The sequence below is a fragment of the Barbus barbus genome (genome assembly GCF_936440315.1).
Source record: "Barbus barbus genome assembly, chromosome: 5".
Lineage (NCBI taxonomy): Eukaryota > Metazoa > Chordata > Actinopteri > Cypriniformes > Cyprinidae > Barbus > Barbus barbus.
The window spans coordinates 27,515,692-27,540,030 of record NC_136733.1 but is presented as its reverse complement, the minus strand read 5'-3'; the positions used below and the strand labels follow the sequence as shown (position 1 = coordinate 27,540,030).

Below are 24,339 nucleotides of genomic sequence, written 5' to 3'. Positions count from 1 at the left end.
GTTTCTTATCCTTTTATCTTTTAGCCAGAAGCAGCATTAAGAGCTTGTTCTGTGATTGGTTTTATATTCTCTTATTTAAAAGTGACATATTCTGAATAAACAAGTCCCCAAAAATGCTGTTTTCCCATCTCAGATTTACCTTGGATAAAGAGAACTAGAAATGAATATATCATCTGCCTGTATCAGATCTTCTCTTTATCATCTGATCTGTGTGGACAGGTACTTTTATAAACCTATGAAAAGCATTGCTTCTGATTTAGAGAGATTAGATAAGAACAGCGAGCAGTTTTTGTGAATATTTAACAAGGTGAAGTAGCGGTTTCTGTGGATAAAGTGGTGTTTTTAGCATTATTGGGTTTATGTTGTATGACTCCTTCAATGATAGTTAATAATAAATCATCATCTCTGTGGGAGAATGTCACTGACTCTATATTAATGGTCATCAGAATCTAAACTTGCATCTGTTCTGTGCGCTGTGAAAGTACATTAGTTTGCTTGTGTATAATTGAGCACTAAAGCATCCCTATTCTCTCTGTTTGTGAGAGCATGATTAATGTACAAGAACTCATTTTTCTCCCCTTTAGACCTCTTCCTGGATCCACATTAACTCAGCTGTTAGTCTAGTCATCTTTCTTGGCATTCAAGAACTTGTTTTCATCTCTAATTCTCACTGTCTCTTGTCTTTCTCTAGCAACTGTGGAGTGTTATAACCCCAGGACAAACGAATGGACGTATGTGGCCAAAATGAACGAGCCACATTATGGACACGCAGGCACTGTTTACGGAGGATACATGTACATTTCAGGTACCTGTCACACAACTGTATGTTTGTTAGTTATGTATGTACACTACTGTTCAGGGACAATAAGATTTTTAAGATGTTTTTGTATTGTCTCATGTTCATGTTTTGTATTGTCTCATGTTCATGTTTTGTATTGTCTCATGTTCATGTTTTGTATTGTCTCATGTTGTATTGTCTCATGTTCAGACTGCATTTATTTGATCCAAAATACAGTAAAAATGTTAAATGTTATTACAATTTAAAACAACGGCTTTGTGTTAATTTAATATAAAATGTAATTTATTCTTTTGATGACTGAATTTTCAGAATCATATCATTCTGATATGCTGATTTCATGCTCAATTAACATTTCCTATTATCAATGTTGAAGGCATTTGTGCTGCTTAATATTTTTGTGGAAGATGTGATATATTTTTTCAGGAATTTAGTTTTAAGAGTCATGCTCAAACTCTTGATTCCAATTGCATTTAGATTTGATTCAGATTCATTTTAATATATCAGTTTTAATGAAAACCACACACTTCACCTTATATGTGCACAAGTTCAAGAGAAAAGTAGAATTTAATTACAAACACGTATCCTCATTCGCAAACACATTTTCACAGATCAGGTAGCTTGTAAGATGTCGTTGACAGGAAGAGGAATATCTGGAGGGTGAGAATGAGATGTTCTCACCACACACAAACTGATCCTCCATAGATCAGTGTGTGTGTCTTTGTGCATTCCCTCTATCAGATGGCAAGAATTTAACTTCTGTAAACACAGAACACAGAGACACTCTCTCACAGGGTGTTAACCTGCCCTGTGCATGATTGTTCCCATCACATGCACACTTTACAGGATTGCAGCTCAAATCCTGCTTTATGGAGATGAGTCCTACTTTCACTGAGAATGATAAACAGAGAGAAAGAGATGGTTGGATGGATAGGGTGGCGAGAGGAGGAGATGTAGTGATGACATGAATCAGAGAAGTGTGTTTCTGTGTGATAATGAACATTGCGGTATGTAGGAGGAGTGTGATCACACACACACACACACAAAAAAAGAGCTGTGATAATGCTGCTCAAGGCTTTCTGTCTTCTTCTCCCACACACACATTAACCACTCCATACATTAGCTTTCACTCTTGCACGAGCACGAGACAGATGACTCTCATTCAACCCTCCAGCAACCTCTAAATAACATTTTGAACTCCTCAACATGATATGTGAACACTGTATACGAGGCAGTGTCACTGTAGTAGGGCCCTATGATTTTCTCCGATACAGAAAACGAGAAATCCAGTCATAAAAACGGAGTCTACAGTATAACATGGTATGTCACCGAATTTGCCAAATTTTAGACAGGTAAATCAAAAGTAGGTCAGAATATATATAATATTTACCGAACAAAAAAAATATTTAGTAGAAAAAATTAAATACACAACACATTTTTCTGAATAAATAAAACAATAAATAATTTTTGTATGAAATAAATGAATTAGGCTTTGATTAAAATTTAATGAGAACTTTCAAATGGAATCCAGAAAAATAATGCAAACCGTATTCGGTTTTCCATTTAATAGGATCTTAAAAATCTTTTTTTTTTTTTTTTTTTTTTTTATAAATGTATACACATTTTATTTTAATAGTTTTGCCATTTTTTTTTTTAATACAATTTATTTATTGGCCTCTAAAACAGATATTCTATGAACACACCCAAGACAATGTGGATAGGGAAAATAAATGTTAATCATAATATCATCTAGAATCAATATATCTCATTTAAAAACCAATCAAATCCAAATGGATAAAATCATGTTCCACTCTGCCTTTTTTCTGTGCTAAATATTGTTTCACTCAGAAATGTCACATTATAAAGGTTCAATGCTTTCTGCATGGTTGTCTGAGCTAATGAAAAATATGGAAAAACAAAACACTGATTTTGATCAATGTGACATTTCTAGAGAGTTAATAGCTGTCTAAAAAAAAATCTGCACTTGTAATTATACAAACTATAACCTCCATGTTACAGTCTCACTCTATTCTGCCTCAAGCGTTGTGTATTTATGCACTCATAAGTCTTTGTCTCATACTTCTTTCCTCCTTCCTCTCCTCCACCCATGTTGTTTCTCTAGAGTATTTTTGGAAGTGCTGATCCTTTTGTTTTTACTCTGGTGACTGTGTCCTTACTCCTGCATGCATGTGTCTCTCTCTCTCTGTCAGTTATATAGGTCATGAAGCAGTGGAGTATTCAGCTCCTCACTCACATGAGCATTAGTGTGCATGCATGAACCAGTCTCATCTTATGTGCTGCCTCATGCTTTGTTCTTTGTCTTCATCTCTCTAGTCTCACCTCTTCTCTCTCCTTTGCAAGTTTCCTCACCGTTTCACTTCAGACTTTCTTTATTTGTGTTTTGATTCACACAAATGCACTGGAAGAGGATAGTGTAGAAAGTCTGTGGGTGTGTTTGACTGAATCATTCTCTTCTCTTAGTAAAGGAAAGAATGGATGGATGGATGGATGGATGGATGAAGAGTTAGAGGGCAAAAATAGGATGGATGGAGAGAGAAAGAGAAGAGAGGGTCTGGTTGGCTGATGCCCAGGTGCCTGATGGGACGGTTCTCTTTATTTTCAGCCCTCCCTGTAGACATGTCCTGTTTTCTTTTTCCTCTTGTCTTTTTTTCTTTTGCTTCCCTCTCTAGTTAATTTTGGTGAGAGTGCGGACCTGGTTGTGTGTTTGTGTGTGTGTGTTTTCGCAGATGCATTATTCAATCTTAACTCTTTCCTCAGCAGCCCTTGAGAAAGTTTATGCATTATTCATTTCTTGTTTTGTATATCTAATGCTCCAAAGAACATTCACTTACAAAGCGTCTGTTTCAGCATAGAAAGTGATGTGAATTCTCTCTGCGGTGTGTTGTGCAGGTGGAATAACCCATGACACCTTCCAGAAGGAGCTGATGTGCTTCGACCCGGACGCCGATAAGTGGACTCAGAAGGCTCCAATGACGACGGTCCGTGGCCTGCACTGCATGTGCACAGTGGGCGACCGCCTCTACGTCATTGGTGGAAATCACTTCCGGGGCACAAGCGACTACGATGACGTGCTGAGCTGTGAGTACTACAGTCCCGCCTTGGACCTGTGGACGCCGATCGCCGCCATGCTTCGCGGACAGAGCGACGTGGGCGTGGCCGTGTTCGAGAACAAGATCTATGTGGTGGGCGGCTACTCGTGGAACAATCGTTGCATGGTGGAGATCGTCCAGAAATACGACCCCGAGAAGGACGAATGGCACAAAGTGTTTGACTTGCCTGAGTCCCTGGGTGGCATCAGAGCCTGCACTCTGACGGTGTTTCCGCCCGAGGACCTCTCGCTCGGCGGTTCGCCGAGCCGCGAGTCTCCTCTGTCGGCTCCTTGAGAATGGACGGAGGGAGAGTGAGAGAGACAGGAATAAACCGGATGGACGGATCGGTTGGCAGACATATACAAATGGATGAGTAGATGCAGATGCATTCTCTCTTGTTCTCTCTCTCTCTCTTTCTCCCTCTCTCTCTCTTTGTCTCCACAGGAAAAAGACAATGTTTGCACTCCCCACTGATATACGTTTCAATGGTGTCTGTGGTGAAACCCCGTCCCTTCCCTCAAACGATTCCACTTCTCTTCCTCATCCCTCCACAAATGCTGAAAAGTCCTTCCAGCCCCTCTCGATGAGAAAGAAAAATGGAAGCACTCCCAGGGTTGGGTGTAACTACATGTTAACATTGCATTTGGGGGGGTTGTTTCGTCTCTTTTGGCAGGAATCACCTAGACTTGAACAACAAGTGACTTTGCAATTCAACTTTTCTACCTGAGTCTCAAGAGTTTTGCTATGAAGACTATGAAGTTTCCCTGATCCTGCCTATTCTGAGGTCGCCTACCCCCTCACTGTTCACTCTCTCTTTACATTATGCCTGCTCATTTTTCCCGTTTCTGTCCACCCTCGCCTCTTGCCCAGTTTTTTTTACCCTCATTCTCTTGTCTCTCTCAGGGGGTTAGTTGACCTTTGACCACAGGATGAGGAAACGGTTTTAAACTCAGGGGTTGGCCTGCCCCCATCCCTCCCTGCCTAACTGATATTACATTTCTCTACTCCTGCTGTTATGAACCATTAACAGAATTGTGTTTTCTAAATTTAATAAAGATTTTGAGAAAAAATAGAAATGGTGGTGTTCTGATTTTCTTAAAAGCATCTGCTGTACACTGACCGTCAACATCATATATTGTGAATACTACAGTCACAGCTTGAAGGGCTGTTTCTAAACACAGTGTGTAGTAAAGGCCTGCAACGCCTTTAGCCATGACTGTTTTCAAAATACAGAAAGGGCTTCAGTGCCAGATTGCATTTATTCAAAGATTACTACACAATCGTATTCTGTATTTGACCAATCAGCATCCAGGATCAGAACAGGCGATTTTATAGTCAAGAATCCACCTCAGTATGAATCTGGTTTATATGGACTTGAGTGGACCAGCATGGACAGAGACACCAAGGCTTTTTGAAAAGTTTGATACAGTCCACATCACCAGTGTCTGCAAAAGTAAGTGTGGACATGCAAGATAGTTGTGACCATTAGACAGAATAAAGGTAATGTGTAGCATTTAAAAGCTGTTTATTTTCTGGTGCATTTGTATGATTTGTGGTTCATTTCAATGGGAATTCACAGGTTCATCTGTTTAGGGGCCTGAGCACAAGCTCAAGATATTTTCACATCTTATTCTAATCTCCCAAGTTGACACATAATAACTCTTGCAAGCTTATTGCTGTACTCAATGTCATTGATTACATTAGCATTCAATTTGATGATAGTGCCACCTGTTGGTCAATAGCAATTGTATTATAAATAATTCCACAAACTGCTTTTAAGATGATTTTCCTAAAATCAACACTGGGGATGTTTTGTCCAATAAAATCTAACTTTTATGCCATTGTTGTGCATGCTTCTCTCTGTCTCAGGCAGGTGTTCGGCTCAGCCCATCGTGCTGGTGGTGCCCAGGTGAACTGCCATCTGTGTGAGTGTGTGTGGCCTCCCGACGAGACATATGGTCACTAATCTATTACAACTTAAATGAAGCACAGGGCTCGGCCCACACTCGCTGTACAGCCCTGTGGGGCACAATCAAATACACATTTTACATTGGCTAATAACTCTGTAAAGCAACAGACCATTGTGCTCTAGTTAGTCAAATATAATTGACTCTGATTAGTTGTTTCAGTGTATGTCACACGCATTTGTTTATACATTTAATTGCAGTTAGTCCAGTGAATGTATATGCTCCTGGCGTGTGCGGGGACTTTCTGGCCCAGTTGCTGTTTTGGCCTTGGGCTGCATCAGTTGTTGTAAATTGCATTAAAGCATCATGGGAAAACGGTACTAAGTGCAGGGTCAAGGGCTGCCACAGATGAGAGCCTAAGGAGTATGTGTGGACAGTAATGCTGATACTATTAGAATAAGGGCAGTTTTTAAAGCACACTGAAATTCTCTGATAAATGTAGCTTCACCGGGGATGCCTTTAGGGCTGGTGTGCACCCATAATCCCAGCTGTCCTCCATAAAAGCAGGATTAGTAAGAAAGTAAGGGCATTATATTTTGGTTTTTGTTCCCCTCCCCCATTTAAAGGGGTACTCCATCCATAAAAAATTAAAATTGATGCCATCTCAGATATGACATATCTAATTCGGATGAATGCAAGATTTTTAACCATCGCTAATGGTCATTTGCAGGTTAATGGGAGCTTTGTGAAATGCAACATCAGTGTTGTGAAGCGTGACGTAAGTGCGAGAAGTGACATGGACTGCATCTGAAAGCTGAAAAATGCTGACTTCAGAGGATGTATTCAAAGGTAGGAAGGAATCAAAGCACTGTGATATCTTCACTTACTGTCATCTGAGATGCCTTCATCTGGTTTTTGAAGGTAGCATTGATATATCCTTTATAATAAAGGTCTTAAGGATTATTAGAAACATTTAAGTAGCATCTCAAATGATGAACACTTTTTTTTTTTTTTTTTTTTTTTTGCTACAAAGTGCATTTACACAGTTTAGTGAATACATTTTACTACACAGAAGCATTTGTTGTTTGTTTTGGATCTTGAAAGTACAGTTAGTTTCTACTTTAGTATTCAGTTCCGCAGTCACGGATTGTATTCTTAAAACAGTTACAAACAATGTGCATAACGATCGACCTACTGAGCAGAAAACACTGTAATCATTAAAAATGAATGATCTGATAAATAATTGATTTAATCATTTAAAATGGATGGTGTGTTTGTTGATGGTCAGACTAAGGACCTGAAATCATGGATTTGCAAAGCACTGTTATGCATGGATGCTGTAACTCATAATGACATAATATCTGAAGCATGAAATAGACTACAGCTTTGACCTTTTATTGCAATCTGAATAAAATTCAGGTGCCATGACCTCAAACTTGTGGCATAAAATCAGCCGAGGTCATGGGAAGGAAAGATAAATGGCATTTTATTATTCCTAGATGTAAGATATGCTGTCATTCCTCATAAATGAATATTATGGTGATGTGACTGATTATTTCTGTCTGGATGGAGCTCATGTTTGTAGTCTGTGCTGATGGTGTGGTAATGTGGTGTCTAGTGTGTCTCACAGCTGCTAGTATGCTAATATTGGATTGTGTTTTGTTTTATTCATTGGGGTGGGGGAGATTGATTTCTACATATTTATAGTTTGATGTTATCTTGATTGCCTATTGCTTGAAGCAGTTAAACATTTAGCACTCATACTGTCATAATAAACCGGCAATTAGAATGCATTCAATGCCTTATTAGTAAAATAAACTCTGAATATGCAAATATATGTGACGGTTTATTTAAATGCTTCTGAATATAACAATTATGCATAAAAGGGTACTGAGACATTTTAGAATATGCATAAACATGCCTTAATATATTTAATATGCATAATCAAGCTCTTGCTATGCTCTTTCACTCACTCCGGTATATTTTGTGTCCGATGAATGCTAAATCTTTGAATTTAGAAAAAAAAAAAAAATTCTTCAGCAAAGCAGCATTAAAGTTTTATTTTTTTTAAATAAATAAACAAAAGTGACAGTAATGACATTTATAATTATTGTTTGTAATGTATTTTGATCAAATAAATGCAACCTTGTGAGCAGAGACTTCAAAAACAAAAATATCTTATACCAACCCTAAACTTTTGAACGTCAGCGTATATCATTCTTGTTATACTTTCTTTAACATGATAATATCATAACTGATATCATATCTTCATGTTTTCTATCTGAAAATAGTGTCTTTTGTTGCTCAGAAGCCTCAAAGCAATACCTTGAAATCTTTCGTAAGAACTGTGCATGCATTCATGGCATTGTAAGTTAATGAATTAGTCTTCTGTTTTCAGGATGAACAATGCGACTGCCTCCGAATTTCTGCCTAAAGAGCAAAAAAAGCCACTCTTGACAACAAATTTGTGTGTTCAGTGTTCCTGTTTTTAATGAGTTGCTTTGTGTCCAAAAATACAATCCACAGAGAGGCTGAAACAAGTTTTCAAGACATATGAACCAGTTTATGACATTATACAGTCTCAATCTTTCAATCTTTCTAATGCAACTGTATCACCAAGTGCTTTAGAGTGATTGTCAACAGAAACATCAGATTATTTTGGATGTCTCAGAACTGCGACTTCCGTTTTCTCCTAGAGGCCTCCAAATCAACCAGTGACCCAGATATGTGTGTACGTGCTGCTTTGTTGTGTCTGCAAGGCTATTGATTTGCATTAAATCAGCAAAAATCATATTTTTGAGCTCATATTTCTTATGTGTCTGAAGCACAGCTGGACTGGAGAGAGTCACAGTGAGCCTCTGCTCTTTGTATTATGGTCACATGATGTGTGTTTGAAAGTGTAGGAGCTCTTTGGATTGTAGCAGAAAGAGAATCACTAGCTGTGTTTAAACTAAGAACATCATTCACAGAGCAGCTCTGCTTCCACTGACAGACTGCTGAAATCTGTGTGAGAGGGTATGAACAAAAGCCTTGAAGGCAACGCATATGGTTAGTTTGGTCTATTTTTATTTGATTTATTTGTATTTATTTATTAATTCTAGAAAAAAAACATGTTTATTTATTCGAAATGTTACTATTTCAAATGAATGTTCTTTTGAACTAAATATTCATAAATATTCAGTAAAGAATATTGAAAAAGATGTCATGGTTTACACACAAATTTTAAGCAATACTCTTTTCAACATATAATACAGCATAATAATCAGTAATGTTTCTTGAGCAGAAAATCAGCATATACATTTTTTTTCAGAGGGATCATGTGACACTGAAGACAGGAGAAATGATTCTGAAAATTGCAGCTTTGCATCACAGGAACAAATGACTTTTTAAAGGGGTCATGAACTGAAATACTTTTGATATATAAGAGGTCATTATGCTATAAACACTTTCTGTAAATTTCAGAACTCTCTCATTAATCTAAAAACAGCTTTCATTGAAGCCAGTCTGTCCAAACGACAGGTTGTGGAATATGCCGCTTTATGACGTAATATTATGGCTAAACACCGCCTCTGCCGAAGATGATCAACGCCTGCTTCTACATCCCTGCCTGTTCAGCCCCTCCCACCTAGTAGGTAAATAAATAACATAGTAGGTAAATGACAAGAGCAGTAAATGTCTACGCAGAAACAAACAATAAAATTTATTTGATACGTTTTATTGTTAATTAAGTGCCAGACCACTTCAGTAAGTACTTGGTTCTTTATTCACTTAATTTTACCGTAGATTTCTTTACAAATGTAAGGGAAATTTTATTATTATAGGTATTATTTGCTTTACTAAAGAGTGTTCTTTAACTGTCTAAAGGCTTGCGTTTTCGATGAGCTGAGAGATAACTGTTTAATGTGTGTGTGCGCATGCGTGAAAGACAAGTGTGAAATGTTATTTTAAACAAAAGGGGAAATTGCACAGTGCTACGTTCAGTAGCTTCTGTTGTTGTCAAAGTTGTCTTAGAGGAGGAAATTTTATTAAGAATAAATGCATGAAGAAACAAAGATGAGGGTTACAAGCAGGTCTTGCCCATGTCATGAGGTTGGGCGAAGAAGTATGTAAATAGAAGGGATAACCAGTTTGTTATAGGATTATGTGATGCTTATAAAACAGGTTTAGCGGGCTTAAACTGTAAAACTTGAGTTTCCCTGATTAACAACCTTTGTGAAAATTCACTAGGAAGAACATGGTGAGCAAAAATTGCAGAAGGTGTGTATCATTAGTTATCAAAGAATGATAAAAAGGGAGGAGTATAAGGGAAATTTTTATTATTATAGGATTTGCTTTACTAAAGAGTGTTCTTTAACAGTCTAAATTCTTGAGTTTTTCGATTAGCTGAGAGATAACAGGATCTCAGATAACAATCTATTGTGAAATGTTATTTTAGGCCTAGCTTCTTAGAAAATGATTCGCATTAAATACTCAGAAACGTATCCAGGGGAGATAGTTAGATGCATAGTTAGATACTTTAAATGGACAAAGCTGTTGAATATGTGTTATGATTGGATGAAATGGAAGCATCCTGACTTGATTAAGGTATAAAATCTGAGTTTGAGAATTTCCTGGTCGTCGCACTCTGCAGCCATGACTGTATACGACTGTATGACTGTCACCTTTTCTTGCAAGAAAATAAATCTTCAAAAGACTTTTGTCTCATACCTTCATTGAAATGGAAAATTGCCACAATAACAAACAAGGCACAATTCGACACTCAATTTTCAGAAAGATGGAAACAAAAAGAAAATGCTGTGCTGACTATATTGGATCCGATGTTGCACCACACAAGTGAGAGTAACTGTTTTTATTACTTGGTCACTATTGCTTTGTCTGTTATTACAGTTCGTTTGATGTGTGCTGATTATTTATGCGTTTTTAAACTAAAACACAGCAGCGTCAAATTTTTCACCAAAATACAGTCTCCAGCATATTCAGTTGTCAGACATGAAATGGGACTGGCTTCTATGGTCAGATGAAACAAAAAAATTAGCTTTTTAGCAGCAAACACTCAAGATGGGTTTGGTGAACACAGGGATAAAAAGTACCCCATGTGTACAATGAAATATACTGCTGTATTTTTGATGTTGTGGGCCTATATTTCTTCTGGAGGCCCTGGACATCTTGTTTAGACACATGGCATCATGGATTCTATCAAATACCAACAGATAAAAAATCAATAAGTGACTGACTCTGTTAGAAATCGTATAACTATATAAAAAAAAATCAAAGGCAGTTCACGACCCCTTTAAAATATATTCAAATAAAAATTTTCTTTTAAATCAATAATATTTCACAATATTACTGTTTTAACTGTGTATATTCAAATAGAAGCTGCCTCGGTGAGCACAAGAGACTTTCAAAAACATAACAAATTGACCAATCCCAAATATTTGATACATTTGTTAATCAGATAAGGCTTCATGGGGATCGTTAGGCTATATTTGTCATGTCTGACAGCCAAAATGAAGTAATAAGAATTCAGTGACAGAAACAAGACATTTGCACTGTGCTCATTTGTTATATTCATGTTTTTCATCTTTGAGCCTTCAGTCACCAAAGAAAATCTTTGATTAAAAACTTGTCAGCAGTCATTTATAGCATCATTCATTGACATGAAACAGTCTCTGCGACACAGTTTCCACCTTCCCACTCTCCTGAACTATTTCTGTTCTCTCAGTTATTTTCGCGCTCTCCAGTTCCATCTTTGCGTGACCTGTGTGTAATGATTTGGATGCCCCTGCGGTGACAGTGGACTGGTGTGCTCCGCTGAGCTTCCTATGGTAATGCGTCCCAAAGCCTCTGGGCAGAGACAGACAGCACTCAGGGTCACGCTCTCTGCTGATCTACACGCGCTCACATGATGTGATGGAGCCACTCAGGAGGAGGGACAGGAATATCTTAAACCAGCGCAAAACCGCATACTGTCTTAGATATTCTGTAATACTCTCATAGATACAAACAGCATTGGTCATGAGTCGACATTCTCATGGGAAAGTGATACAATAACTTTCAGGAAAACAAGTACAAAGCTATCAATTGGGTGGTAGTTCAAAATCTAAAAGGTACAACTTTGTGTTGGCCCTTTTTTTCATGAGTGTATAACAAAACAAACCATTCGACTTTCCATTCGATTTGGTGCTACTGTGGACTACTTTCTAATTTAAGCTGTTTAGTGTAAATAACAGCTATTACCTGAAAATATTTTGTACTTTTACATTAGTAGTTTCATTCCTCAATTAAAATCATTAAGATACTTTTAAAAGACACTGCATATAATGTACAAATAATATTATTGTAGTCATTGATATTTGGGCATGCTAAAATGAGAATCATTTCAATATCTGTAATATTTGTGCAATATATGGCTATATAATTGGCTATATGTCACTTCACTCACTCACTCACTTATTTAATATTTTTATATAATCTTTATTGTAGCATTTAAAAACAGTGCTGAGCAAATGACATCAAACAAAGATATATATATATATATATATATATATATATATATATATATATATATAGGCTATATATATATGAACTACATCACTGGCTAAAGAATAAATTAATGTTTTATACAGTAGATGCAGATATATATTTTGTAAAACAAGAAATATCCCTATACATATTCTTTAACATATATTTTTAAATATATTAAGTTATTAAATTTATTATTAAAATCAAATAACATTTATTATGAACTTCAATAGCCTTTTAAATAGATTTTTAAGTGTCCTAATACTTTTTGTTACTTTGTATATCTCTTATTCGCTGTTTTCTCTTCTTCTTCGTTCTTAAATAATGGTTGATATAGATTTCTGACAGAGAAAGGGAAAAATCAGTGCAAGGAGAAAAAGGGTGAGAGAAGGAAAAGTAGAAAAGTTCATAGTTCAATTATATCAGGAGACTAAGAGAATGAAAGAGAAGAGGCCATGTTTTTGTTGTTATGGATGCCTGTAATTTCATGCTTCTTGTCATCTGCTGTCCGTGAAGAAGCAAAGCGAACTGAAGTGAAAATAGAAATTCTGCCCCGGGTGTGTTGACTACACCAGTGTGATACAAACATGTTATGACATATGACACGACGGTTTATATCAGCTGACACCATGATCAAATCTGACATATAAATATTGTTTAGAGCTGAAGTTGATGTATCTGTTTTCCTGAATGCTGTCTGAGACACGCCACAGGTTCTTGCATGCAACTTTATTTATTTACTTTTAACAGATACACTGACAAGTTCAGCCAAGTTCAGTGTCTGGCCAAATGCAAACCACTTCATAAGTGCTTTAGAAAGCAGCAAGAGCTCAAACTAATTACTAAATTCATTTTAAATGGCTTTAATTATTTGTGATTTACTAGATGAAAACTGAATGACTGAAGTATGATTCAAAATAAGACTGAATCACTGACGTAATTATGATTGATAGCTGTACATGCGCATTTGTTGCTGCCATAAAGCAACCCGTCCTTTTAACGAAATTTTGTACGCATTCACCAAACTTACATTCTCCCAGAACAGTTTGTGAGCGTGGGAAAGAAACAGAAGCCAATCAACTTATTACAAGTCAGTGCACCATCAGGACGATTTCAAACTACTATTTCAATGTAATAAAAAGTACATATAAGTTAGCTGCTTTTACAAATTTTCTACAGAGACCATTTATGTATAGCAATTTAACATTTTGGCCTCTGAGACAGCTTTAAGTGCAATTGAGCTTAAACTGCAACTGTGATGACTCAAAAACATTAATGAACATATCTGTGTTTGTGTGGCATCATTGTCGCTGATGTTTCTTTTGATAGCTGAATATCCAGCTCTCCTTCCTCTTCCTCTTCTTTTGCCCCTGTCCAAGTGTGGGAATTGTGGATCTGGGGTAGCTCTGTTTGTGTCTCTGATTGGCTGAAGGGGCTGTTGTCATGGTGCTGGCTGCTCAAACCACCCTGGCCTAACTGAGCTGGCAGCCATCCTGTCCCTGACAAAATGATTTTAAATTATTCATAGACTAACTGGGCATGGGTTGAGGTAATGTTTGTGACAAGGCCATGCCAGCCTTCAGAGGACTAGAAAGGGGTGCATTTCCCAAAAGCAACTATTGTCGCAAGTTCTGTCATTACCAACGTTTCCCGAAACCATAGTTCAAACGAACATTCGCAAACAGCGTCACAGACTTATGTGGTTGGAACTATGGGTTGGAGCTCTCGACCTGTGGTTAAAAGCTTGTTAGTAAGACATTATGCTCTTGGACACAATAAGCAAGCTAACAGGCAGTACAGTCTATATAGGCCCTATCATACACCCAGCGCAATGTGATGCCAGGCGCGACACAAGTGTTTTTGCTAGTTTCAGCCCGACGCAGTTATCATTTTCATGCACCACGTTGTTTAAATAGAAAATGCATTTGCCTCCATTTGTGCGCTCATGTGCGTGTTGGTCTGAAAACGAGGGGTGTTCAGGTGCATTGAATCAGAATCAGAATCAGAATGAGCTTTATTGGCCAAGTATGTTTACACATACGAGGAATTTGTTATTGTGTCCATGATCATCTCCACAGTTTTGAGCGTGTTAAGCTCCAGGTTGTTAAGACTGCACCATACAGACAGCTCCTTAACCTCCCGTCTGTAAGCAGACTTGTCACCGTCCTGGATAAGGCCGATCAGTGTGGTGTCATCTGCAAACTTTAGGATGTGCAGTCGTTGGTTTAGAGGGTGAAGAGCAGTGGGGAGAGAACGCAGCCCTGAGGAGCTCCAGTTCTGATGGTGTGGGTGTTGGATGTGAATTTACCAAGCTTTACTAACTGCTGCCTATCTGTCAGGAAGCTGTTGATCCACTGACAGACAGATGTGGGGACGGAGAGCTGTGTCAGTTTATTCTGAAGGGTGATGGTGTTAAAAGCGGAGCAGAAGTCTACAAACAGGATCCTCACATAAGTCCCTGGTCTGTCCAGATGCTGCAGGATGAAGTGCAGTCCCATGTTGACTGCATCATCCACAGACCTGTTTGCTCTGTAGGCAAACTGCAGGGGGTCCAGTAAGGGTCCAGTGATGTCCTTCAGATAATCCAAAACCAGTCTTTCAAATGATTTCATGGCCACAGACGTTAGAGCCACAGGTCTGTAGTCATTAAGTCCAGTAATTTTGGGTTTCTTTGGGACGGGGATGATGGTGAAGCGTTTGAAGCATGAGGGGACTTCACACAGCTCCAGTGATCTGTTGAAGATCTGTGTGAAGATGGGGGCCAGCTGGTCAGCACAGATTTTTAGGCAGGCTGGTGACACACCGTCTGGGCCTGGTGCTTTCCTTCTTTTGTTCTTTCTGAAGACCTGGCGCAGTTTAACTTCACTTAACTGAATTGTTGGCGCGTTGCTATTTTGAGGCATCTGAAATAGACTGCGCCATTGACTTTAGACCAGGTTTTAGTTGGTCAATGGTGCAGTATTTTTTGTTATTTAAAGGGACGCTCAGTAGCACACAAACATGCCACATATTAAAAATTAAAGGATTACAATGTAAAAGATTATTATTGTGTAGGCTACATAAATACAAAAAAACCTACATGTCATAATGGATAGTCATTGCATGTATCAGAATCAGGCTACCTATTTTCTCGTGCACGAGCAGCTCCCTTTCCTCTCTCGAGACGCGCTCAGTCTTTGCTCTTGCAAATTCCGCCAGGGAATAGGAGATGAGACTCTGATTGACTTATTGCACATAATGCCCAAAACACACCACTTACTCATTAAGAAAATAGGGACAACCCTTTAGACCATATACCAGGCACGCCGACCGTTTTTCCTGTCGTTAAACTAGCAAAAGTGGATTTGGACACCCTGCGCTGTGCGCTTTAGACCATGCACTTAGATCATTAAAACAGGGCCCTATATCTTTCATTCTGTATACATTTTAATCTATATATTTTTGCACGTGCTCAACAAGTGCCATTTTTGAAGAGTGCGCATGTGCTAAAAACCACCCCCCAGTATCACACCCCAGATTGGTACATTACAACTACAGATGACAGATTAGTATTAATATATGATCCATTATTACCAAAGGACTTATAATTATTACTAGCTTGTTACTTGTTATTGCTAATTAGCCTATTAACTTGCGAATTGTACAGAGATTGTTGTGCATAGTTTCTGGCCACAAATTCACTGATTATCACATTTAAAAAAAAATCTACTCAAACTATTTTATTAAAATTAAATATTAACTAATTCTGAATTTGCTACACATGAGCAAATGAGTATTTGAAACTAAATATTAAGACATATATTGTATTGGTCAGCACGTTTCTCTAGCATTAATTTTGAGAGAATGAGAAACAGAACACATATGCTGTAATGCTGCCCATTAACAAGAGGGCATCAATGAACACTCACAGACTTTCCTGCATAATCTTTCAACACTGTCTGTGTTACCATGACTACCATACAGAAAGAGAAGTATCAAAAAAAGAAGCTTCACTGTCTCTGTTCTCTTGCAAATGGATTTAACAAATTTAGTAGAGAGAGTGCAGAGAGAAAGATGCACATTTTTGGGAAGACCTGAAAGAGATTAATTTCCACCTCATCTTTTCAATCCCTGAGGTTTTAGAAGGATATTAGTAAATAAGGACTATATTTTTTGAGAAAGTAAGCTATAAATTTAGACTAATTTTCTATTTTATACACTCATAATCTGCCAGTAAACTGACTCTTTCATATTTCTGTAGTTCATTTTCTTTAATTGGTTCCCTCCCTCTCTGATGGAAGGAATGTCTGCTGTGCAGTAATGAGAAAGCACATACTGCATACTGTACAGTAAGCGTGCACTCTAATCAAGGTCACATCGTTTGATTTTCTATGCGAGCGTGGCCTTATTCTATCAGTTCGTCTCATGACAAAGATTTCCTACATATGTTTTTGCTGACTCAATTTACATTGAACTGAATTTCACTGTTCATTTTCATTGCCATATATCATTATTTAGGGGAAGTCGTGGCCTAATGGTTAGAGAGTCGGACTTGTAATCCGAAGGTTGCGGGTTCGAGTCTCTGGCTGGCAGGAATTGTAGGTGGGGGGAGTGAATGTCCAGCGCTCTCTCCACCCTCAATACCACGACTGAGGTGCCCTTGAGCAAGGCACCGAACCCCCAACTGCTCCCCGGGCGCTGCAGCATAAAATGGCTGCCCACTGCTCCGGGTGTGTGTTCACGGTGTGTGTGTGTTCACTGCTGTGTGTGTGCACGTTGGATGGGTTAAATGCAGAGCACGAATTCCGAGTATGGGTCACCATATTTGGCTGAATGTCACTTCACTTCACTTCATTATCTGTCTGCAATATAGCAAAAAGCTGTTTTAGTACCTAATATATCAACTATCTTGGAAATGTGGTCAGTAAGATTTTTTTATTCAGAAAGAATGGATTAAAGGGATAGTTCACCCAAAAATGAAAATTCTGTCATTAATTACTCAACCTCATGTGTCAGAGGCCGTTTCTCAATATGCGTACTTGTCTGTACTTGTGTTCTTGTGGACTTGTGAAACGTCATCAGTCGCTGCCCAAGTACTGTTCCAATTCAAAGTTCATATCTAGCCAAGTCCAGTTCAAATCCCCGGATGTGTTCTTGAATCCGCCCCTTTTACCGAGGATGCATTGAGAGGTGACTTGTGCGGACTTGATACGGGCCATAACCCAGAATTCAGTTCGTCCTCCCGTCCTCGAGAGTTCGTTCTTCTGAGTCGAACTTGGCAAGTCCAAACTCGAAAGGACGGAAGTCCAGACTCTGCGAACTTGGTATTGAGAAACGGCCAGAGAGTCACCGCAGTCTCCACCAACGACACTCACCAGATCCCAATCCCCTGATTTCTGATCACCGCCACCTGTCAGCACTAATCAGCAGCACTATATCCCTGCACTCCTCCCGTTCACTCACTGTCTGGTCTCAAACATTCTATGTTGACTAACCTGACCCACTTACCTTTTGTCTACGCACCTACCCACCCACCCACCTACCTACCTACCTACCTACCTACCTGTGTTCCTATCCCCGTTCTCCATTGCTCCAGTTCTGCACCGTCTCCACGCTCCGCTGTTACCTCTGGATCCCCTGGAAAAAGGAAAAAGGACATTCACACTCAGATAAGCCCCTAGAGACATTCCCATTCCCTGCCTGCTTACCTGGACATTCTGCTCATCTCATTCCCCTCTGCTGCTACTCAGTAAACCTGTTGATTGTATTGCAGTTACCTCTGAGTCCTGTGTCTATCTGCTGACATCATGTCGTTCCAAACCGGTAAGACATTCGTTCATCTTCGGAACACAAATTAAGATATTTTTGATGAAACCCGAGAGCTCTGTGACCCTCCATAGACAGCAAGGGTACTACCACGTTTTAAGTTACAGGGATGTACCAAGAACATAGTTAAAATAGTCCATGTGACATCAGTGGTTCAACCGTAATTTTACAAAACTACGAGGATACTTTTTGTGCACAAAAAAACCCCCATAAAAATAATCACTTTATTCATCAATTATTTTCCTCAGCATCACCTTAGCGCTATATTTGGGAGTATCATGACACTTGTTCTAGGTCAGCAGCACCACGTGCATGCGTTGTTTACGGCATGCGCTGTGGTACCCTCCAAAATGGCGCTAGGGTGATGCGGAGGAGAAAAATTGCTGAATAAAGTCATTATTTTTGTTTTCTTTGCCCATAAAAAGTATCATCGTAGCTTCATAAATTTACGGTTGAACCACTAATGTCACATGGGGCCCTATCATACACCAGGCACAATGCAGCGCCAGGCGCGAAGCAAGTGTTTTTTGCTAGTTTCAGCCCGACGCAGTTATCATTTTTACGTCCTGCGCCACGTTGTTTAAATAGCAAATGTATTTGTGCCCATTTGTACGCCCATGGGTGTGCTGGTCTGAAAACGAGGTGTGTTCAGTTTTTTTTCTAGTGATAAATGCTTGAGATATCTGGCGTTGGGTGTGTGCATTTAGTCGGTCGTCCTTTTTCCCCAGAAGTCCCATCCTTCCCTGGGTATCAGTCTTTGATGTGTTTGCAAGTGGGATGTTGATAATTAGCAGTGTTAATACCTAATTAAAAAGGGAGCATAATATTAACCAACCTCCTCACTTAATAACCAAACGCCATCTGGTGACCAAACATGGAACTACATGTTGGTATTCGGAAAGACAGCAGGAGGCACAAGAATGCAACTGTCCCTGATCTTGGCATTAAAATTGGCATGTTAAAGTGAATGCCCACAGAGCATAATGAGATGACTACCCAGTTTAACAATGGAGACCACACAGTAACTGACACTCACTAAGAAATCTTTCTAGGCTTAAAGTCTAAACTAGAAAGCTTTTATTGGACACATACTGTACGCGGCAACAAATTAGAATGTGAAGGGAAGCTGTTTTCCATTTAAACAGCACCAGCACTACCTTCACAGACCCCTAGGGGTTAAACAGCCTGTGACGTGACATGTACAAGCATTCACACTATTCAAATTATAGGAGCAATTCATAACTGCTAAAACCTTATATTTACCTTATTCCTTCTCTTTTACTTCAGGTCTGTCTGTTTGTTTTTACTGTTTTGTCTTTTCTCAATTAGCCTCTCCTGACTCATATTCCCATAAGACTCCATACAGTAATAAGAACATTAGATAATTTCTGCTTGGTAAAGCTTGTGTTTGGTGTGTGGTGAAACAGCAGCTGTTAGAATCTGAAGAGTTTGATTGTCTTATCTCGTATTCTGTATCTTTCTCTCACTCCCTATCTTTCTGCATTTGGCTAAAATCTGAATGAGTCCTTGTTAACAATATGATATGATATCATATAATATTATTCTAAAGTGAAGATTGTGATAACGCCCTAGTAATTACTGAAGTCATTGTAAACTTTTAAGGTTTTTGTAAGGTTTTGGTTAGTAATTCATTTTGCTACATTTGGCAACACTTAAATCATTACTAGTGGGTTACCGTGATCTTCACTTTAGAATTAATTATTCATTATGCATAATTCACATTAATTATGAACCTGTATACAGTTGTTCTCCCGGATATATAGCCTATATATAAAAAATAGTAGTTATTGATTAGCTAATAGTGAACTACCAGTTTCAACTGAGCACTATTACTTACTAAATCAATCAGTTTCTTGTTAGGTAATAGTAGTTACTACAATGTTAATAGTGCATTAGTGACTTGTTCCTATTCATTAACAAAGGATCAGTATTCAGTAAGTGTTACCAAAAGTCTTTGTATTAAGAGTTAAGCCATAAACCAAACCAAACAGCTACAATGTGAATTAAATTACAAACTTTAATTCAAAGTGTTTGAAAAAAACTGACAAAAAGAGAAAGATACAAAACTGTGTAATAAACAGCTTTAATGCGGGAAGAACATCCCATGACACATTGTGAATGACATAATGATGAAGTATAAAAAGTACATTTAAGTAGCTTCAGAGCATAGGGAGATACCATTTGCAATGCCAATGAAATTGGTGCAAAGAACTGTGGGATTTTACTGGTATTGGTAACAACTACTGAAATGTGGGTGCCATGACAATACTATCCCCTGGAGACTTCTGGACAGTGACTAGTGCAATCTGTGTGACACTATATGCTGTAGACGTGAAGAATAGAATGTAGCGGGCAGAATGTACTCTTAAATTATTTCAGACCCCTGATGACACAGGGGTTCCAGTTTAAAACACTTAAGCGCTGCGTAACATGGACAGGATGTACCTCATAGACCAAACATCACAAACAATAATGTGTTAGACAACAGGGCATTTCATAAACACACCCTCACATAAACCAAACATGTAGTCATTCAGAAACTGCTGCCCCAAGTTACATCCATTTCTACTGAATGTCACTAATGAATCAGAAATAACAAAACTCAAATGCACAAACTGTGATGAAAACACACATATCCACAACTGCTACACCCTGATATACACACACTTCTATCATTCTCCCAGCAAACACACCCTAGGTCTGGCGGGATGCATGACATGCGTACTTGTTTTTCTTTGCAGCTGCTCCCTTTTGCAGCTGCTTTCAGCACACCAGTTAATCACCCACAGATGTAATGAAGAGAGACAGAGACACAGACAGAGAGAGAGAAGAGAGGTTGAGGAGCATGTGTGTGTGTGTGTGACAGATTGGATGTAGAGAAAAATAGAGAGGAAGATAAAGACAGGAGAATGACAGAGGAGGAAGGAAGTGAAGTGAGATGGTAGAAATGCTCACTTGTTCATCTAAAAGAGACAAAGGCTGAAAATATTGGAGGATTGTGAATAGTACATTTTTTTTTTTTTTTCTTTTTTTTTTTTTTTGTGACATACTGCCAAGTATGGTGACCCATACTCGGAATTCGTGCTCTGCATTTACCCCATCCAACATGCACACATACAGCAGTGAACACACACACACACACACCGTGAACACACACCCAGAGCAGTGGGCAGCCATTTATGCTGCGGCGCCCGGGGAGCAGTTGGGGGTTCGGTGCCTTGCTCAAGGGCACCTCAGTCATGGTATTGAAGGTGGCGAGAGCGCTGGACATTCACTCCCCCCACCTACAATCCCTGCCGGCCCGATACTCGAACCCGCAACCTTTGGATTACGAGTCCGACTCTCTAACCATTAGGCCACGACTGAAGACATTTACATATACTTTAAAACAGAGGTCTTCAACCCTGTTCCTGGGGACCCACTATCCTGAAGAGTTTAGCTACAACCCTAACCAAACACACCTGAAGCGGCCAATCAAGCTCCTCTAGACTGCTTGAAAATTGCAGGCAGGTGTGCTGAAGCCGGTTGGAAATAAACTTTCCAGGAGAGTGGGTCCCCAGGAGCAGGGTTGAAGACCTCTGCTTTAAAAAGTTTGAGTCTGAAGTTGGGATGAATTAATACTTTGTCCTTTTAAAATGATGTTTAAATTATATGAGTGCACGAGTATAGCTTGTCTTCGTCTTAAAATAAAATAGTTCACACAAAAAAGAATTTTGCTGTAATTTTTACTCACATGAAATTTTACTCAGACTCAGGTCATCCAAGATGTAGATGAGTTTGTTTCTTTTTTTCGGAACAGATTACATCACTTCCCATTACACCAATGGATCCTCTGCAGTGAATGGGTGCCGTCAGAATGAGAGTCCAACCAGCTGATAAAATCATCACACTAATCCACAAGTAATCCACACAACTCCAGTCCATCAATTTACTTCTTATGAAGTGAAAAGCAGAAACAAATCTATCATTAAGGCATTTTATCTTTAAACCTTTGCTTCCAGTCAGCATTTGAGTCCATAATCCATAATAACGCTTCCTCCAGCTTCCATTCTGATGGTAAGCAAGTCATGTCATGCTAAATTTCTCTAAATCTGTTCCATTGAAAAAACAAACTCATCTTGGATGGCATGAGGGTGAGTAAATTTTAGTTTTAAGGTGGACTATTTCTTTAATACAAATGTCCTTGCTTGTCGTATGCAGGTGTCGACAAATAGCAGTAACGTGCTATATTAAACTATTTGACTACGCATGTTGCCCCCCCCCCCCCCCAAGCTCCCTCTGTCCCTAGCTGCCCGTATGCAGCTTTCCCACAGAAAAATATTCCCATATGATAGATTCTCTGGAAAACACGTTCATTATTAAAAACATGTATTTTTAGTATTTATAAAGACTGATCTGTGAATGCAATCAACAGCACTTTCATGTACAAATATGGAATTTTTTATGGAACTTTGTATTTTATATTGGCCACAGAGTATATACAGTATGAGCTTCATAAAGTGCAGTATGCCAGCAGCTCAGTAGGGATCAGAACTGGATCTGCTTTGGTTGTCTGTGTCTTGTTGTACATGTGTGGACGTGCAGTTTTTTCAGAGGGTATAAAGAAGAAAAGGATGCGTTTGAATGCATCCTCGAAACCTGTTTTTAGGGAGCGTTAGTATTCCTTTATTTCTATAACTAAGTTGAAGAGGAATTTAGAGCTTGAGTTGAGATCCTGTAGCCTCCCTCATTCTCAGACATCAGTAGGAAGGCTTTTAATAAAACACTGTTACACTATCAGATGTTTTTAAATGTACTTCATACTGGTAAGAGGCTTGCTTCCTATGATCTAGACTAGTCATGGATGACAAAAGAGATCGCTCCGTTTCCTATAACTGTAGTCTGACCCTTGAAAAAGAGGAAAATCCTCCCTAAAAGAATACAAATGGATTTGTACTGTAAATATGTCACTACATTTAATACCTCAAAACTCCACCGGGGATTGTGTGTCAATGTATCATCTGTCCGGTGTTTCTAAACACTCTTCCTCTGGAGCTACAAAACTCAGAGGAAAATGATCCAGACAGCATGACCTGTTAATACTCCATTAAATATTTGTCATGCGTACAAGTAAATTCAGGCATTTTTATGTCCTAGAGGTTTAATAAAACTATCAGGAGAACTATTAACTAACATATGAAGGTCATATTAAAACTGTCTTGGAAACCGTCTTTACCTTTTCCCTGGCTCTTATCTTACTTTACTTTTGCTTTTTTGTTATAAAAAATAATAACTTTTTTTTGTGTACTTGTTTACAAATGTCGATAACATACAATTTTTAACTTTAAATAACATTTAACATTTTTTATTTTTGTGTGTGTGTGTTGATGGTGAACCTGAGTCATCACTGTACTTTAAGGACTGTCTGTCTGAAGTCAGTCTTTCTGCTGAACAAGTGAGACTATGATTCAACAAAAAAAGTATATTATGATGAAATAACCTTGACCACAGTGCTGTATGACAGCTTACGTACGTGTGTAAGTGTTAAGGCGGGTGCATGGAAGTGTGTGACTGCGTAAATTTATGAATGATGTAAACTTTGAACCAGAGCAGCTGAACCAAAACCAATCTCTGTCATACACACACGCACACACACACCTGTTTCCGGGATATAGTCAATCTTTTTAGTGGAACGCCAAATCCACAATTCTAGTTAGATTTTCATTTGGATATCATATGACGCTTTTCACTGAAGCCTGATTCATATGCTGTCAAGCAGTCTTCATGAAGACCCTCTTGTTTGCTATCAAACCAGCATGTCACAGGAAGACTATGACGGTGCGGTGTTCAATGTTAGTGGATGTTTACCTAAAACATGTTTTCTCCTGCCATAGGACCATAAGAATGTGTTTCCAACAGATAAATTGAAGTGCAGTTGTGTATGAAATGCTATCTCTTTGCAGTAATGGAAAGTTCAAATGTAGCAGTTGCTCAACATGATCTCAGAAGCACTGAATGAGTGTGTGCATGTGTGTGTGTCACGTCAGGTTTCTGACCTGCACATGTAGCTGTAATCGCTGTGATTCATTGGAGGCATGTGCACATACTCTGTACACATGCTCTAGGTCAGAAAGCCTTCTAAAATGAGAAAAGGTGGAGCGATGAGAGAAAGAGGGTGAGAGGGGGATGGGGTTAGGAA

The 24,339-nt window shown here is 38.7% G+C and overlaps 1 protein-coding gene across 9 annotated transcripts in view; it reads left to right on the top strand.

The window, feature by feature from the left end:
- LOC306869198 (kelch-like protein 13) overlaps window positions 1–4,970 on the top strand; it is a gene marked incomplete at its 5' end in the record, with an annotated part of 58,659 nt that extends 53,689 nt beyond the window's left edge. For 8 of the 9 annotated variants that reach the window (XM_079415850.1, XM_079415853.1, XM_079415848.1 and 5 more), the window contains 2 exons: window positions 692–805; window positions 3,707–4,970. In XM_079415850.1, the coding sequence (XP_079271976.1) occupies window positions 692–805; window positions 3,707–4,200 (608 nt within the window). In that variant the 3' untranslated portion in view covers window positions 4,201–4,970. The remainder of the gene's footprint in view (window positions 1–691; window positions 806–3,706) is intronic. The other variant, XR_013784150.1, reaches the window with a different exon arrangement.
- Between the last annotated feature and the right edge of the window lie 19,369 nt (window positions 4,971–24,339).